This window comes from Daldinia caldariorum, assembly GCF_022478825.1.
Source record: "Daldinia caldariorum strain CBS 122874 unplaced genomic scaffold F4812scaffold_13, whole genome shotgun sequence".
Taxonomy (NCBI): Eukaryota; Fungi; Ascomycota; class Sordariomycetes; order Xylariales; family Hypoxylaceae; genus Daldinia; species Daldinia caldariorum.
Genome location: NW_025953049.1, coordinates 936,589 through 951,763, shown reverse-complemented (window position 1 = coordinate 951,763; position 15,175 = coordinate 936,589). Strand labels below are relative to the sequence as shown.

The following is a 15,175-nucleotide window of genomic DNA, read 5'->3' as shown; positions in this document are numbered from 1 at the left end:
TGTATTTGACTGCAAGTTCATCTCGGAATTCGACCCTGTGAGTATGGTGGACTAAGCCTTACGATAGGGAGACAAGCTGGCGATAATAGGCGTGGTAGAGGCTACCCTGGTATTCGTTCGCAGTGTCTTAGGAAGTGCGCAATAAGGCAGGTGATAAATCGTTTCGATTAGAAACAAAGGTGCTGGGCCTATTGGGCATTGGGGACTTGTTTCACACGCTCCTACAGAGTAGCAATGTGACATCGCTCGGTCTTATTGAGACCAAGTATATTTAGAAGATGGGAACGAAGCTGACATTATGCCGATGCAGTCAATGCTCGTCGAGTTTACTTGCATCGAAAATGTCTATGTTTTTTCTAGTCCTACGCGTTCCGTTTCTTGAATCAGAGCAGCTTAGGTCCCCATGGAAATGGGCTGTAAGCGAATCTGAGATCGCTACTTGACATATGTACTCCATTTCGAAAGGACAACATAATAGAGAAATTAAGATACAAAACCAATAAAAAGAAGAAGTGTTGTCGGAAATAATGGAGAGTATCGACAAGCAATATATAATATAGTCAGCGCAGCTATGTTGAAATAAGGTTGCGTTATCAAATATAGACATGGAAATAATAATTGGAATGTAGAAAAGGGATAGAAACAACTTACGGTAAAGCTTCGAGCTGCATAGTGACAAACAAGTCTAAATCACGTGAATAAATCTCCTTTTCTTCATTCAGCCACTTTTTCGAGATTTCCACTAAAAAAAAAAACCCTCATCGGCTGATTCCGATCATACCACATCACACCACAGGGCAGGCCAGAATGCCATAAGCGTAAACCCAACGACCTGATTTTTCAGCCTCTCATCTCCGGTCCCTTTTCGCCTGCCTATCAGCTATTGCTTATTCTGGCTAACTCTGGCTACTCACCGCGAGGCGCGTGGCGTGACACGACGATTTGTCCTCACCATATCCCCAAGGCAATTTAAGCTGATCCGGGCTACCCAAGCCAGAACCATTCCCACTTGGCACTTAGACACCCTGCGGTAAGCTTTTTCTGGGGGTGGAGGTGCCGCATGCCGTCATGGACCAGCCCGAACTAACCTGTCAAACCGCGGCGCTGGATTCCCAGCTAAACCCCGTTGAGGCTTCATGTCATACGTTCGCGAGTATCTACGAGCTTCTGGCTCGTCGGGCTCCAGGAAAAGTTGGGAATGGGATTGCCGGTATTGTTATTCCTTCGACCGTCAGAGCCCGGAGAAGGTCGCGTGTAAAATGTAATATAAGAGTAGCCCGCGAATCTAGGAATTGTGAATAAAATTGTTATATCATCACCATCAGGATCATCACCACAAGCAACATAGACATCTTCACTCATCAATCATATATAAAATCTCCTCTCTTCCAAAAGACTCAGTAGAGTAACATAGACATCTCATCTCAACTCAGAAACAACCAAAAAAAGTCCACTTCGAAAACCCAACCTTGTCTTATTAGACCCTTATAACGAACACATCCTCCACACTGATTGAACCATCATCACCTGTTTCAAACTCCAAAAACCCTTAAAATCATTCAAAAATGTCTGCCATCGCCGCTAACGCCGTCCGATCCCCCCTCTCCGCCCTTGCCAGGCAAGCCTTCAAGAGCTTCCGTCAATCGGCCCGGATCGTCGAGGGGCCTACTGAAGCCTTACCTGCAACTGTCCCCTCTCAACGCGCAGATTGGGGCCGCATTGCACGAACTCGTGTCGGCGTTGCAGCTGTGTAAGTTTTATCCCCGTCTATCTACCTATCTATGCTAGGTTAGACTACCTAGTGAAAAACGATGAGCTGACCGTCGTGGCATAGATACTTCCCCGTCCTAGGTGGTTTCCTCTCCTGGCCCTTCATCGCCAAGGCTTTCCTCGACGGACGCATGTAAAAGATGCAAACTTCGCTTCGAACGTGTGCATAATTTGCACAAACATGCATTAATAGCTTCCATTACTATCACAACAACAGGCTATACGTATAGCTGTACATAGAATCCCCACACACACATCTACGACATCCGGAAGGCGTTTCATTTGAGTTTCTAGAAACAGACAGGTACAGAATACCTGGGATGTTTTCTACATCATGATATCAGAGGCGTTCCGGTTTCAACTATCCTAATCAGTTCGAAGAAAAAAAGAAGAAAAGAAAAGGGGGAAATAGGGGGGCATTGCATTGGAAAGGAGAAGCGCGAAACTTTAAAAAGTCGCACAAAAGCCGTCGACTCATCTTCAACCTCTCTTCTATTTGTCTATCTATCTGTATATACCCACTTAACCTACCATTTTATGATATAACCGTACCGTCGACCGCATGAGCGGCAGCAGAAATATCAGTCCCTTTGCTAGTTCCATCTCTAGTTCCATACTCTAGGTAGCCGTATATCCCTTCGGGTAAATGTAACTTTCTCGCTTCGCTCGTGTCTTGTAGACCCGTGCGCCTGAGGACCTCGACCGTGCGCTGGTAGTTATCCTCGGCGTACTTCTCGGCGTCGAAGCCCAGTATCCAAGCCTCGCGGCGTAGCCTCATGCTCTCGGGGTTCTTCTTGGCGGCCTCAAAGTCCGCCTTGTGCCAGATGTCACGCGTCTGCTCCCCCGTCTTCTGGGCGGACTTGACGCGTTCGTACCGAATCGCTTCGAACGCCGCGACTGCTTCCTGGACCTTTCCAGGACCGCCGCATTCCCGCAGGCACACAGCAATCGTGACGCCGTCCTCCATCGCCTGCGATGCCCCCTGAATGGATGTTGGCAAGAACGGATGGGCCGAGTCACCAATTAACGCAATCCGCCTACCTTTCGAGATCCACGTCGGTAAAGGATCACGGTAGACCAGCTTCCAATCGATTAGAGGAGACGGCGTCTTATCCAAAATCTTTTGTACGATCGGATCCCAGCCCTCGAGCACTTTGCGCGCGTCTTCCAGTGGTGCCTCGAGTTGCCAGCTCTCCTCGATATCCGCCTCGTCCTTGTGCGTACATACCCACGAGAAATCCTTCCCTTTCTTCATGCAGGCTGCGATGAAGTGCACGTCGGGGCCAAGCCATGCGACATGCTTATCGCCACCCTCGGTGAAGAATTTCGTGTCGGGATCTTTGGCAATTTCATCCGCGCTGAACCAACTGCGATAGACGGCGTAGCCGGATGGCTTGGGCTTATCCTCAAATCCGAGCACAATTTTACGGCCCTTACTACGGACACCTTCGGCCGCGATCACGACATCGGCGGTAATTCGTTCGCCATTTTCAAGAACTACGCCTGCCTCTTTGTCGTCTTCGAAATAGTCTTCAACGCGAGCGTTGAGTCGGATGTTCACGCCGATCTCCTTAGCATGATTATAGACAACCTCGTGGAACTCGCCGCGGTGGCCGTCGTAGCGGATACCAAATTCTGCATCCTCACCCTCCCAGTATTGTGTATAGAGCGTTTCCCCTTTCCAAGATTTTAGAGTGATTGCATCAGCCCGCATGCTGAGCGGCTCTAGTTGCTCGGCGACACCTGGCCATCGACGGAATAGTCGCGACGAGTTGGGACCAAAGGAGATGATGTCGCCCAGGAGCTTCAGCTCTGGGAACTTTTCAAGCACCAATACATCGTGTCCCTTTCGGTGGCATTCTATCGCGGCTGTAAGTCCTGCGAAGCCCGTTCCCACCACGATCACCTTGATGCCTGTTTGTGTAGGTTTCTGTGTTTCGGTCATTTTGCTGTTCTGTTCTTGCTATCGTGAAGTCTGTTCTACCATCTTTCTGCCGTTCTCAAACATCGAGATTGGCCGAGTAGGAGTTTATCATTGATCCGTCGTTGAGTTGACCTCGGGTATAACTAACCAGCTGAATGGGCCTAACTTAACCGTATAAGCTGCCGGTCCTCAAATGGCATGAGAACTAAAGTGGCGGAGCGGCACAGGCACGTCTGCTCGGGGGGTTGGAGCTCGACGACTACGTACGTGTGAACTTTACCTATCTAGTCCTTCATCCTAACTGTTAGAATCGATATCCCCCGCATCCGGATTTGGAATGGGTATCGGCAGTTACATTGCGGCGGTGGTACATGGACTGCAATACAACATGTCGGTCAATTTCGAGACGATTATCCTGCAGAGCCTAGACGGGTTTCGCATACGCCCTCACTAGAATGAGCCAATCAAAGGACCAAAGGAATGGGATGCTTGAGCTCCGGCTGGTCCAACCCATTTTGAGTGGGGGAATTCACTGAGCTGGCTATCTGATATCCCGTAATATACTCATTTCTCCAACTTTAGAGACGCGGAGTTTTGATTGATCTACTTTAGGATGTGCGGAGAAGTTCGTAGATATGTGCTCATTTCGTCGGCAATGGTGAAGACCGTGTCGCAATGCGACGCTATACTGCATTTGCGTCTCGCCATCATTTGAACCCTTGCCTATATACCCATGGCTACAGCAAAGAGTAGTCAGTGCTTATCAACATGGATCTCCATTTGGTACAAATTTATTTTACATATAGTTGTCCCCTGGGCCTGGGCGCGTCTTACCAGCGTCAATTGATTTTTACAGAGCATACATAGACGCGTGTTAGATCATCCGCGTCGGAATAAGTCAGCACGATGCCTTGGGGAATACTCGAGAGTAAGCAAGCAGGACATGTCCCAGGCACAGGTATGAGAATCCCGTAAAAGGAGGTATGAGGAAAGGTTGTTAATCCAAGTTTCAGTAATCCTTGCGGACCAGACCGATATACCAGACGAATATAGAGACATCTCTCGCGAACTTCTTAAACACGGCACTGGGAAATACTCGCATATTATATTGACTCCTCAGCCAAGTGACTCTCCCAATGATCCTCTCAATGTGAGTCGTCTACTTCAAAAAAAAAAATTGAGACATTGAGAACTCACAAGCATACAGTGGCCGACGTGGCGCAAAGATGTCATTCTTGTTATCGTTGGTTTATCCGCCGGTGTCGTGGGCGCGTACGGCCCTATGATTTCACCAGGATTTGTCGAGATTGCTGCAGCACTCAATATAACGGTCAACACTCTCTCGCAAGCAACCGCTTGGGTGGTGTTGGCGATTGGGCTTTCACTCTTCGTATTTAACCCGCTGGCTAAAAAGGTTGGGCGCCGCCCCGTGTATGTGATATCAAGCATCATCATGCTCTCTGGAAGTATCTGGGGAGCCCTCGCGAAAGATTACAGCAGCTTTCTGGGCAGCAGAGTATGGAGCGCCTTTGGAATGGCACCTTACGAGATACTCGTACAGTGTACAATTGCCGACCTCTACTATGTCCACCAACGGGCTACTAGAATCGCCGTTTGGAACATGTTCCTGTTATGTGGTATCAGCGGCGGCGCTCTCATTGCTGGTTATATCATTCAAGTAAGCCACGGAGAAGAACCCGCTGTGTCAATCTTGCTGACATACTCCTTAGGATCAAGGCTGGCAATGGACTTTGATCTGGTGTGCCATTATCTTTGGCATACTTCTTCCTTTCGTCATCCTCTTCGTTCCCGAAACCGCTTATAAGAGACAGTCATTTGAGCAACAACTGTCGATTAAGAGTGCCGCCAAGCAAGACAGGAGACCTGAGATTTCCGAGAAGAAGGATACCTCGTCCGAACCGGAAGACAGCGTCAAGATAGAAACCATAGAGAACGGCGTGGTGACAGAACGAAAAGATTCGTACTTGCGAAGTCTGAAGCTGTGGAGCGGTGCTATCTATACCAGCACGCCCCTTTGGAAGATCTTTCTGCGCCCAGTTGTCATCTTCTTTTATCCAGCTGTTCTCTGGGCATTTTTGCTCTACGGTGTTACCCTAACCTGGATCGTGGTATTCAGTGTGGTGAACGCAGTCATTTTCACAGCACCGCCGTACAACTTCTCGGTGTCTGAAACGGGGCTGATCTCGTTATCCCCCTTCATCCTCACCTTGGTTGGCGAGATCTTGTCAGGCCCGTTGACCGACTGGGTTTGCATGTACCTAGCCAAGAAAAACCATGGCATCTACGAGCCCGAGTTCCGACTACCACCGATCATCATCTCATTCTTGGTTGGTATCGTTGGCTTCTTCGGATTTGGTGCCACAGTGCATTATCAAACTCATTGGTCCGGGCCAGTTCTATGCTTTGGCTTGGCGAATATGAGTCTTGCCTTGTCAAACGCATCTGTCTTTGGCTACGTTATAGATTCTCATAAGGAGTTGAGCGAAGAAGGTATGTATATCACCATATCACCACACTTGTTCGACCTTGGCGGTTCCGAATAGATAGGTGCTAACTGTTATTTCTGTACCTAGCATTCGTGGCTATCAATGCTCGAAACATCTTGACTTTTGGACTGACCTACTTCGTTAACGATTGGCTAGCTAAAGATGGAGTCCTTGCGGTCTTCAATGTGCTGGGCAGCGTATTTGTTGCTGTAAATGTCTTGACTATTCCTCTATGGATTTTCGGCAAACGAATCAGGGCGTATATCGGTAGGAATGAAGCACTTGATCGATTCATGCACGAAGATTAGGTGGGGGATTTATATCTTTTGTAACCTAACATAAGTATTGATATGGGAGGATGCTTGATTGAGTTGATCTCTTTATTTCATAGAAATAGATGTAGAATAAGAGAGAGCATGAGATGGTACCTAGGTACCTAGTAAATAAATAAAAGCAAGGATAAAATGATCGATTCGTACCTACGTACCTGAAATTTAGCTTCAGGTTAGGTAATCCTTACAAGGTAACCATTCTGCCATTCTAGATAAGGTAGTGGTCAGTGCGTCAATTCAATTGAGCTCGGGCCACGTGTAAAAGATACGTACCCCATTCAACTGGAACGAGACCCCTGCAAGAAGCTCCTGAACCATCCAAAGAAAGGGAAAGAGCAAAGGCGCGTCGTGAATTCGAAGCTTCGCCGAAAAATTGCCCCAAAGCCGATCGCCAACGCCAACGCCAACAACTACAACTGACAACTAACAACATTTCTTGCCGACGACCACACGAAATGCTTCTTGGACTTACGAGTTGACGACCAAAGCTCTTCTAACATAGCGACTCGCTGTTATTATTTTTCTTTTTTCTATAGTTAATAATAAACACCTTCGAAGCTTTCAAATTCGCTTTAACCCTTGTACTTAACCAACAAACGGAACGGACACCGACTTTTTGAAGCTGTAACCCTACGAAATACGAAATTTACGGTTTTGGCGGCGAAGGATTAGACGGTTAAGGGTTCGAGTGTCAAAGGGAAAGGGGAGAAAGGAGTGGATACATACGAAACGAACCGCTGTTCAAACGCCCAAACGCCCAGACGCCCACAATGACAGATTCCCTCCACAACGCGCCCATTGTTCTGGACAATGGCTCGGGTACAATTCGTGCGGGCTTCGCGGGAGATGATCTACCTAAATGTTACTTCCCTTCCTTCGTAGGTCGACCAAAGCACTTGCGAGTGCTCGCCGGTGCCTTAGAAGGTGAGGTGTTCATTGGCCAAAAGGCGGCGACGGAGCTGAGAGGACTCTTGAAGATAAGATACCCCTTGGAACATGGCATAGTCACAGATTGGGATGATATGGAGAAGATATGGGAGTACGTCTACAACGAAGGACTTAAAACCATTAGCGAGGAGGTATGTATAATTATACTCTCTCGTTCCAACATAACACTTCTAATAAATACTAATATCTCCTGTCCACCAGCATCCCGTCCTCTTAACTGAACCGCCACTTAACCCACGAGCAAATCGTGATACAGCAGCCCAAATACTATTCGAGACTTTTAACGTCCCTGCTTTATACACATCCATCCAAGCTGTTCTCTCCCTTTACGCTAGCGGACGTACCACGGGTTGTGTACTAGACTCAGGCGATGGTGTCTCACACGCGGTGCCGGTGTACGAAGGATTCGCAATACCATCTTCTATGAGACGTATCGATGTTGCAGGCCGTGACGTCACCGAGTATATGCAAACACTACTGCGCAAGAGCGGCTATATCTTCCACACGAGCGCCGAAAAGGAAGTGGTACGGTTGATCAAGGAAGCCGTGTCATACGTGGCCTTAAATCCCAAGCAGGAAGAGAAGGATTGGCAGAGCGCTAAGTTAGACCAGGGCAAGACGGCGGAATATGTGCTACCGGACGGTAACCGGCTACGTGTGGGCCAAGAACGATTTCGCGCACCTGAGATTCTGTTCGATCCAGAAATCATCGGGTTGGAGTACCCGGGTATCCAGCAGATCGTGACAGACGCTATAAACCGGACGGACTTGGACTTGCGAAAAGCTCTCTATGCCAATATCGTGTTGTCTGGCGGCAGTACGCTGACCAAGGGGTTCGGTGACCGTCTGCTGAGCGAAGTCAAGAAACTCGCTGTCAAGGACATGCGGATCAAGATCTTCGCGCCGCCCGAGCGAAAGTACTCGACCTGGATCGGAGGTAGCATTCTTGCAGGTTTAAGCACGTTCAGAAAGGTTCGTTTGCCCTTTAACTAATGCCTGGATCAAGGACATACTAATGCGATTGTAGATGTGGGTTAGTGTCGACGACTGGCACGAGGATCCTGATATTATCCACAAAAAACTCACATAATCTCCCCCCTACCCGAGTTCTTTTTCGGAAAAACAAAGAATAGAATAAGGTCGGGAGATAACCACCCAAGAGCCGTAACTCGGATCAAGAAGTGGGAGTCGACGAGTTATAAACTAGCCCACTCCGGATCTGAATGCAGTAGATACAAGGGGGTTTATATTTAAGGCAGCATAGCGTGAGTGCTGCGAGAGGCTCATTTCCACTCCAAGAAATCCAGAGATGATGTCGGTGGCGTATTATCGCACAGGACACTGTAGGTAGGTTTTAAGGCTCTCGCAATGTCCTGGATGAAGGGGAAGAGGGGCAAGTAAAGGAATGGGGGGGAAAGAGAAGCCGGCAAGCTTGTGTGTCAAATTATTGGCGGAATACCTTAAAGTCATCTATGTAGATGAATGATACCCAGGCGTTGAAGATCCCACATTCGATGATTTACGTGTTACGTGATAGTGATGATACCTATACCCACGGTTGGGTTTTGAGTTCGCCTACGCTGGTCACAGAGCGTGAGCTTCTGGAGGATTACGGATGTGACAAGTAGAACGTAGCTAGAAGGCTAAAAGCTTCTAGTGCGGTAACACTACCTAGTAGTGTAGCATATCACACGGTTATAAAGTTGGATCGAATCAAGAACGGACCATGGAAGTACAGTTGATGCTTCTTTTTTTTTTCTTATTCTCCGTAGCTATATCAACTACCGCCGTCGGTGCTATCCGGCGCAATGCTATACCAGGCATTCCCAGACCTCAAAAACGCAAGAAAAAAAAAGGACCTTTTCAGCCGAAAAGTTCTCTATGGGGGGTATAAGGTAATATATATAACGCTCGTAGAATATTCACCAGAAACAAACACCTGCCGTCGAGGTTATCTTTCATCCCGGAGTCTACCAGCCGGAATGGGAAGAAGTTGTGATAACTTCATATCCTTCTTCTGATTCTTTTTTTTTCTTCTCCCCAAAAGAGCAAAAATACCAAATCGCTGAGCTTTCCCTGTTTGCGCTGAGGCAACCCCCAAACTTTTATTTTTGTTCTCCTGTCCTTTTTCTTTTCCCAATGCGCCCCGTCGGCTCATACCCGTGGTTAAGTACGATGATGCCCTAAACTCCGATACGCCTTGCTTTCCCATGGTGATGATGATGATGATGATGATGATCAAGATAAAGTAGAGAGGTAATGACGATGGTGCGTAATTCGCAGCATGTTGTTGTTGCTGTTGAACATAATGAGATGGTGTTGTAAAATCAGGTAGGTAAAAGATTTTTCTTTCCTTTTTTTTTAAAAAAAAAAAGAAAGAAAAAAAGAAAAAAATCTTCTCATTTCGCGAGATCTGTTTGCGAACTTTTTAGTGCCGGTGGCTTATGCGGCTCCATATATTGGACAAGCTACCTGAGCTGCTCGAGCTGTGCTGGCTGGACGCATCGCTGCCCTTGCGGGAGACGGTGCCTAAGCCGCCGCTGCTCGCGCCATACACGTTCCCGGCGCCGCCCCGGCCGACGTAGCCGACGGGCTTCTGCTCGATGTGGCTCTTGTGCGTGAACTCCTCGTCGAACGACAGGACGGGCTTCGCGGCCGCCACGTGCGCGTTGCCGGCCCCTCCCCGCCCCGAGTAGAAGCGCGAGGTGGTGCGCGGCGCCGCCGTCGGCTTTGTGGCTACGCCGGACGAGGGCGTCGTGGTCGGCGCGCGGAAGTAGTTGCCTGCGCCGCCCCGGCCGGAGTGCGTGTATGAGTTCTTCGGCACGGTTGGGTGAGGCTCGGTGATGGTGAGGCTAGGCATCTTCTCGAATGTACTCTCTAAGGGTGATATAATGTGGCGAACGAGGGTTTTGATATGTGTCTCCGCTGTTTATTTATTAGGTATATAGGTGAGGTAAGGTAAGCCTAGGTGTAATGTTGTTTTTCGTACGAGAAACTTTATCAGTGATGAATCGTGGTAGTAGCAAAAATAGTATTTCAGATCTCAGATGGAGTCACAGTTCGGTGGGAACGGAGGGCACAAACTAATATACACATATTTTTGTTCGTGACGACCAGGGGCCCAGGGGAGCAACAGCCCCTTTGTCATAGTTACACTGTAAGTTCTCGAGAAAGTTCCAAGTTTGTTGCACGTGGCCCCAGCACGAGGGTTTGAGGGAACAAAGCCGGCCACGATACGTAACTACGTACTGGATTTTCCAGAGGGGCCAGGAGGGCGAACGGGGACCCAGAGCATAAAAATTTCCCATAAAGGAAAAAATTTTCACGGCTCCAAGGAGGTGGTAGAAGGCACGCGGAGCACGCAAGCTTCCTTGCGTGAAGCGCTAGGCGAGGTTGCCGGCGCAAAAGCTCATCTCATCGCGTGGGGATGACAACATGGCTAGGCTCGGGTTTTTTGGTTTGGGTTTTTTTTTTCTCCTTAGTACTTCTAAGGCGAACGAAATAGGGCCAGACAGGCAGATTCCGGTGCGCCTAGACAGGAAAAACCATCGTCTCGGTGGGACCGAATCGTAAGGCGACATGTACGGTTAACATGGTAATGACAGAGGACTATGAGTGGAATTTCAGTGGAATCTGGGGTAACCGCGTGATGGATCCCATTAGCAAGGAATTAGCTAAAAAGGAGCTTCTCAGACGAGCCAGAGTCGATGGAGCAGTTGTAGTTACGAAATCGGGTCTTAGGTAAAGGCATCATGAGACCTACAGAGGAGTTTTTTGTACCTAACTATTACCCCATAGTTTGCTCCCTCGACGCTAGACAGGGATTCATGCAGGATGGGCAATAATGGGTTCTTGGTGGTGCAATTGGTAGTGTAATTGGATCTCGCTTCTGCTTTCGGACAGCCTCAAGCCTTAGTGGTGGTGTCAGTGGTTGAGGTAACGACACGTTGGTTATGGAACAAAGACCCGGCAACGTCATGCCGTACATAACATATTCGCCTAACTGAGAAGGTATACAGAATAGTTATACCTATATATACCTTGGTTATACAATGTACTTGCTATGTACGTAAGTTAGGATGTAAGTTAGGACTGCTTCAGCCAATCCTCTGATCCCCCTCAGCCCCTTTTGTGTAAACCCATGTAAGTCCACTGCAGGTACAGGCGTGGATCCGAAGAGCCGCTACAATTCGTCAGCCAACGGATCTGAAGTCTGGTCTCTTTGATTGGTTAGTAACAGCTGAGATCAATCAAGGACCGAATCTCGCCATATGCTCATACTCATTCATATGCTAGTAGGCGATTTGCCATGTCGAACATGTCCAAGCCCATACACACGCATACGTACTGAGTAAGTCATGCTGACTTCAGCATCTATCGGCCACCTGCGATGTGCTTGCTATATTGTCGATAGCATTACACTTTAGAATGTGCATTTCCGAGGGATGAAGCACACACTCTCTCGGCCACGAACTACTTATGGTTGGTTAGGTACTTAATTAAAGAGAGAAAAAAAAAAAGTTATTTGTGCGCTGTACTGTTCTAACTCTTCAAACCATTCACAAACGACATCCACAATATGTGGAGTTGTACGAAGTAGCAAGCAGAAAAAAAAATCAGAAAAAAAATTGAGATTTCCACGCTTTTCAGAATTCGGCTTGGTCGAATTAGATGGCGCTTTGGCCGATCTGCCGTTGCTCCCCTCGACCCCTTTTAGCGCAAAGCGTTTTTGAGAACCACGATGGGCAGGGCTGGTAACGCGTAGGCAATATTACTCGAGGCCAGCTGACCACTAAGCGGTAAGTAAAAGGAGAACGTGCCGTCGTGACCAGAAAATTTTGGGAATGATTTTTTTTCTCCCTCTTCAGCCAGCGGCAAGTTAGCAAAAATCCAAACAGTCCATCACTCCGTCCGTGCATATTTTCAATATAACGATGCCGAGACAAGCGAAGGTTTATTGCTGTGGCTCACGAATTACCTCCCTTTCGTTCATCCAATCCACTCTTATATACCTATTTTTGACTCGAACATGTCGGCTGTTTGGTGTTGATGTTTCAACTGCAACCTAGAACCTGGGTACCTAGACCTTAGATGCGACCTCAATATTCGCTGCACAATGCTACGTGAAGTTATGGGAACGTCTTATTAGGATGATCTGGGTGGATGTAAACTGTACACACGACACAATAGAAATGGCGTTTTAGACAATTCGGCTTCCCCCTCCCCTTACGTCCTCGCTTACTACTTTCGCATCACGGCTAAGTAGGTACTCGACGTATTATTCTGGCGACAAGTACGCATTAATTACATTTATACTAACCTACTACTACTTAACCGTCATGCCATCCCTCTTCCCACTTTTGTGTAGTTGGTTAGTCGATGAAACTAAGAATAGCCATTTTAGTCACGATTCTATGGCATGTTACGGTCTTTTGGTGGAGTCACCACAATTACTCCAGACATAATTGTTGAGTCCTTTTCTGATCGCCTATGGAAGAGTCACTCCACGAGAAATCATTGTAAGTTTGTAAAAAGCTTGCATTTTGTCATGGCGCATTCCTATTTCAGGGCGATGAATGTTTGACTGGCTATCTAGGTACGTGAAGAGGAGAGCCAGAGACGGGCGTAGTAGCAATGCTTAAAGTCCTCGGGCAGACCCTATGTGGTATGATGCCGCTGTTAAGCTTGTCCCGCAAAAATGCGCGTCCACATGTGACGGTCAGAGACAGCAATTTGCGTTTCTAGATCTCTGATATCGCCTTTATATGCATGTCGTTCGTCCATCTTTGCCAATTCCGCTAAATAGCACGCAAAACTTGGGAATATTCGGGTGCCCGTCTTCCCCAAGCCCTGTTCTAGGACAATCCACCTTTCCAAGAAGCTTTTCGTTGCGAGCGGAGAAACGCCCCCAAAATGCTCGTTGAAATGGTGCAAAGCTTTTCCCTTGACATTCTCAGATAACAGATTAGGATGGGCCAGTAGAGGCGCCCATAGTTGGGCTACTCGTTGGCATTCCTGAGGCCCGATGAGGCATACCCGGTTGGATCCCTCTATACTCAGCATCCGCACTGGCTGCATAATGGGTGTAGTGTATTCTAGCTCAGATAAAGCGGCATTCAAGGCAGATTTTCCAATGAGGCATTCCATAAAGGTTTGTAGCTGGAGGCTGTTCTCATCCCACCTGATACTAGCCGCACTGCGAAAGCTCAAGAGCGGACCGTTCTCGTACGTGAAGAAATCTAAGTTGCCATTGTTGAGTTCAAGGAAGGCAAAATAGTCGCGTGGAAAAGAGGGATCATTGAGCCTTTCGATTAGAGACTTGATATTTAGGGATAAACAAAAATGATATTTCCATTCGCCCTGGGTGCATTTTTGTATGCGGCCTTGGCTTGATCCATGTGCAAATTTGATATGGCTCAGTAGTTCCGCCACTTCATCAATGTCGTGTTGGTTCCATGCGCGAGATGGCAGCTTACCAGGCGGAAATCTTCGTGGAGGAGCTCGCGAAGTGTATACTCGTGGTGCGGGAGCGTTTCGATTCTCTCTACGACGTAACGCCGTGATAAGTATGAGGCCAGAAATCGCCAGGAGGATCAAGTACATTGAGATACCCATGTCGGAATATACTTAGACAATAGCTCAGGAAAATATAGCACCTAGTAGAATACCATATATGATTGATACCTGGTAGTTGAAATGTACCTAGTCTAACATCTACCTGTTATAGCCACAGTGACGTTTCTAAAGGAAAAGCCATGTTATTTAAACATCCGTAACCTTTTATAATTTCTAGTAATAACCATAGGATCTGAAACTCTACCTAGGTAGGTAATACTCCAGTTGCTTCGAGAGATTAAATTGGGTTATAGATTTGTGAGATCTTCATGAAAGGTATTCCAGACATCCAATGGGTACCCCTTGACAACACGTCACATACACCCTTTATCTGAATTATATTTCAAGATAGATCTAGATATGTTGTAATAGCCTCGCTGTTACGGAAAAAGGACCAACCGTCTAACCTAAGTCATGGAAGCTCACAACTCTTTGTTCGTCATAAGACAAGCACCAGAATGTTGGCAGCCAATATATGAAGTCAATGAGAGATATGACTGCCTGGTTAGGTATCTACTAGAGAAGTATGTGGATCTATGCTTCCTGTCGGACAGCTTCTGTATATTTTTCATCGTCGGATATCACATTAGACGGAGTTTCAGAACAAATAATGTCTCATTAACTCTCATAAATAGATCGTATATGCGAATAATGACAGAATAGAGAAATATGATGATCAGTCAAGAAGCATAAAGTGGAAACTAGAAAATATCAATATCAAGGTTCTTTGTATAAGATCCAAGACAAGTTCATCAACTCTATAATCATAGATAGGTAAGCCGACATCCTAGGACGTTTAATAGATTAGGTAGGCACATACCTACCTACCTACCTACTAGGTAAGTATCAATGAGGTTGATCAATATATACATACTACTTACCTTTGAGAGTTGGCATCCATAGTGTGGTTTAACTACTTCATAGTTGGGTAAAATCTAGATGTAAATGTTGCTAAATTCTACAACATATTATGAGATGAAGTTCATCATTACCTTTGCCTTAGGTATGCAAAGATTTACCAGGATATCTTTAATCTCCTCATGCACCAGGGAAATGAATACTCTAATTATAATTATCCC

General features: G+C 47.1%; 6 protein-coding genes across 6 annotated transcripts; 3 read left to right on the top strand and 3 right to left on the bottom strand.

The window, feature by feature from the left end:
• Nucleotides 1–1,310: 1,310 nt before the first annotated feature.
• F4812DRAFT_99748 (uncharacterized protein) lies at nt 1,311–2,106 on the top strand. Its single transcript, XM_047939633.1, has 2 exons — nt 1,311–1,750; nt 1,835–2,106. Exons 1-2 carry the CDS (start codon nt 1,566–1,568, stop codon nt 1,905–1,907), a joined length of 258 nt encoding a protein of 85 aa, XP_047788511.1. The 5' UTR covers nt 1,311–1,565; the 3' UTR covers nt 1,908–2,106.
• On the bottom strand, nt 2,107–3,930 carry F4812DRAFT_99657 (putative monooxygenase). Its single transcript, XM_047939632.1, has one exon. The coding sequence runs from the start codon at nt 3,713–3,715 to the stop codon at nt 2,306–2,308; it is 1,410 nt and encodes a 469-aa protein (XP_047788510.1). The 5' UTR covers nt 3,716–3,930; the 3' UTR covers nt 2,107–2,305.
• A 330-nt stretch (nt 3,931–4,260) lies between these two features.
• On the top strand, nt 4,261–6,765 carry F4812DRAFT_436244 (MFS general substrate transporter). The gene is made up of 5 exons (XM_047934833.1): nt 4,261–4,652; nt 4,708–4,844; nt 4,902–5,372; nt 5,425–6,205; nt 6,289–6,765. Exons 1-5 carry the CDS (start codon nt 4,601–4,603, stop codon nt 6,507–6,509), a joined length of 1,662 nt encoding a protein of 553 aa, XP_047788509.1. The 5' UTR covers nt 4,261–4,600; the 3' UTR covers nt 6,510–6,765.
• A 90-nt stretch (nt 6,766–6,855) lies between these two features.
• Nucleotides 6,856–9,088, top strand: F4812DRAFT_436240 (actin-related protein, ARP1 class). Its single transcript, XM_047934832.1, has 3 exons — nt 6,856–7,612; nt 7,683–8,453; nt 8,509–9,088. The coding sequence occupies exons 1-3, from the start codon at nt 7,304–7,306 to the stop codon at nt 8,569–8,571; spliced, it is 1,143 nt and encodes a 380-aa protein (XP_047788508.1). The 5' UTR covers nt 6,856–7,303; the 3' UTR covers nt 8,572–9,088.
• A 713-nt stretch (nt 9,089–9,801) lies between these two features.
• On the bottom strand, nt 9,802–10,453 carry F4812DRAFT_99574 (uncharacterized protein). The gene has a single exon (XM_047939631.1). It carries the CDS (start codon nt 10,339–10,341, stop codon nt 9,910–9,912), a length of 432 nt encoding a protein of 143 aa, XP_047788507.1. The 5' UTR covers nt 10,342–10,453; the 3' UTR covers nt 9,802–9,909.
• Nucleotides 10,454–13,160: 2,707 nt separating this feature from the next.
• Nucleotides 13,161–14,096, bottom strand: F4812DRAFT_461162 (uncharacterized protein; the record flags this gene model as incomplete). The annotated part of the gene is made up of 1 exon (XM_047937821.1): nt 13,161–14,096. The coding sequence occupies one exon, from the start codon at nt 14,094–14,096 to the stop codon at nt 13,161–13,163; it is 936 nt and encodes a 311-aa protein (XP_047788506.1).
• Nucleotides 14,097–15,175: the final 1,079 nt, after the last annotated feature.

Coding starts and splice junctions, on each gene's coding strand:
- F4812DRAFT_99657 (XM_047939632.1), bottom strand. CDS start 3,715: ATGACCGAAACACAGAAACCTACACAAACAGGCATCAAGGTGATCGTG.
- F4812DRAFT_99748 (XM_047939633.1), top strand. CDS start 1,566: ATGTCTGCCATCGCCGCTAACGCCGTCCGATCCCCCCTCTCCGCCCTT. Junction 1,751..1,834: donor CGTGTCGGCGTTGCAGCTGT/GTAAGTTTTATC, acceptor GTCGTGGCATAG/ATACTTCCCCGTCCTAGGTG.
- F4812DRAFT_99574 (XM_047939631.1), bottom strand. CDS start 10,341: ATGCCTAGCCTCACCATCACCGAGCCTCACCCAACCGTGCCGAAGAAC.
- F4812DRAFT_436244 (XM_047934833.1), top strand. CDS start 4,601: ATGCCTTGGGGAATACTCGAGAGTAAGCAAGCAGGACATGTCCCAGGC. Junction 4,653..4,707: donor AGGACATGTCCCAGGCACAG/GTATGAGAATCC, acceptor TCCAAGTTTCAG/TAATCCTTGCGGACCAGACC. Junction 4,845..4,901: donor CTCCCAATGATCCTCTCAAT/GTGAGTCGTCTA, acceptor ACAAGCATACAG/TGGCCGACGTGGCGCAAAGA.
- F4812DRAFT_436240 (XM_047934832.1), top strand. CDS start 7,304: ATGACAGATTCCCTCCACAACGCGCCCATTGTTCTGGACAATGGCTCG. Junction 7,613..7,682: donor TTAAAACCATTAGCGAGGAG/GTATGTATAATT, acceptor CCTGTCCACCAG/CATCCCGTCCTCTTAACTGA. Junction 8,454..8,508: donor GTTTAAGCACGTTCAGAAAG/GTTCGTTTGCCC, acceptor ATGCGATTGTAG/ATGTGGGTTAGTGTCGACGA.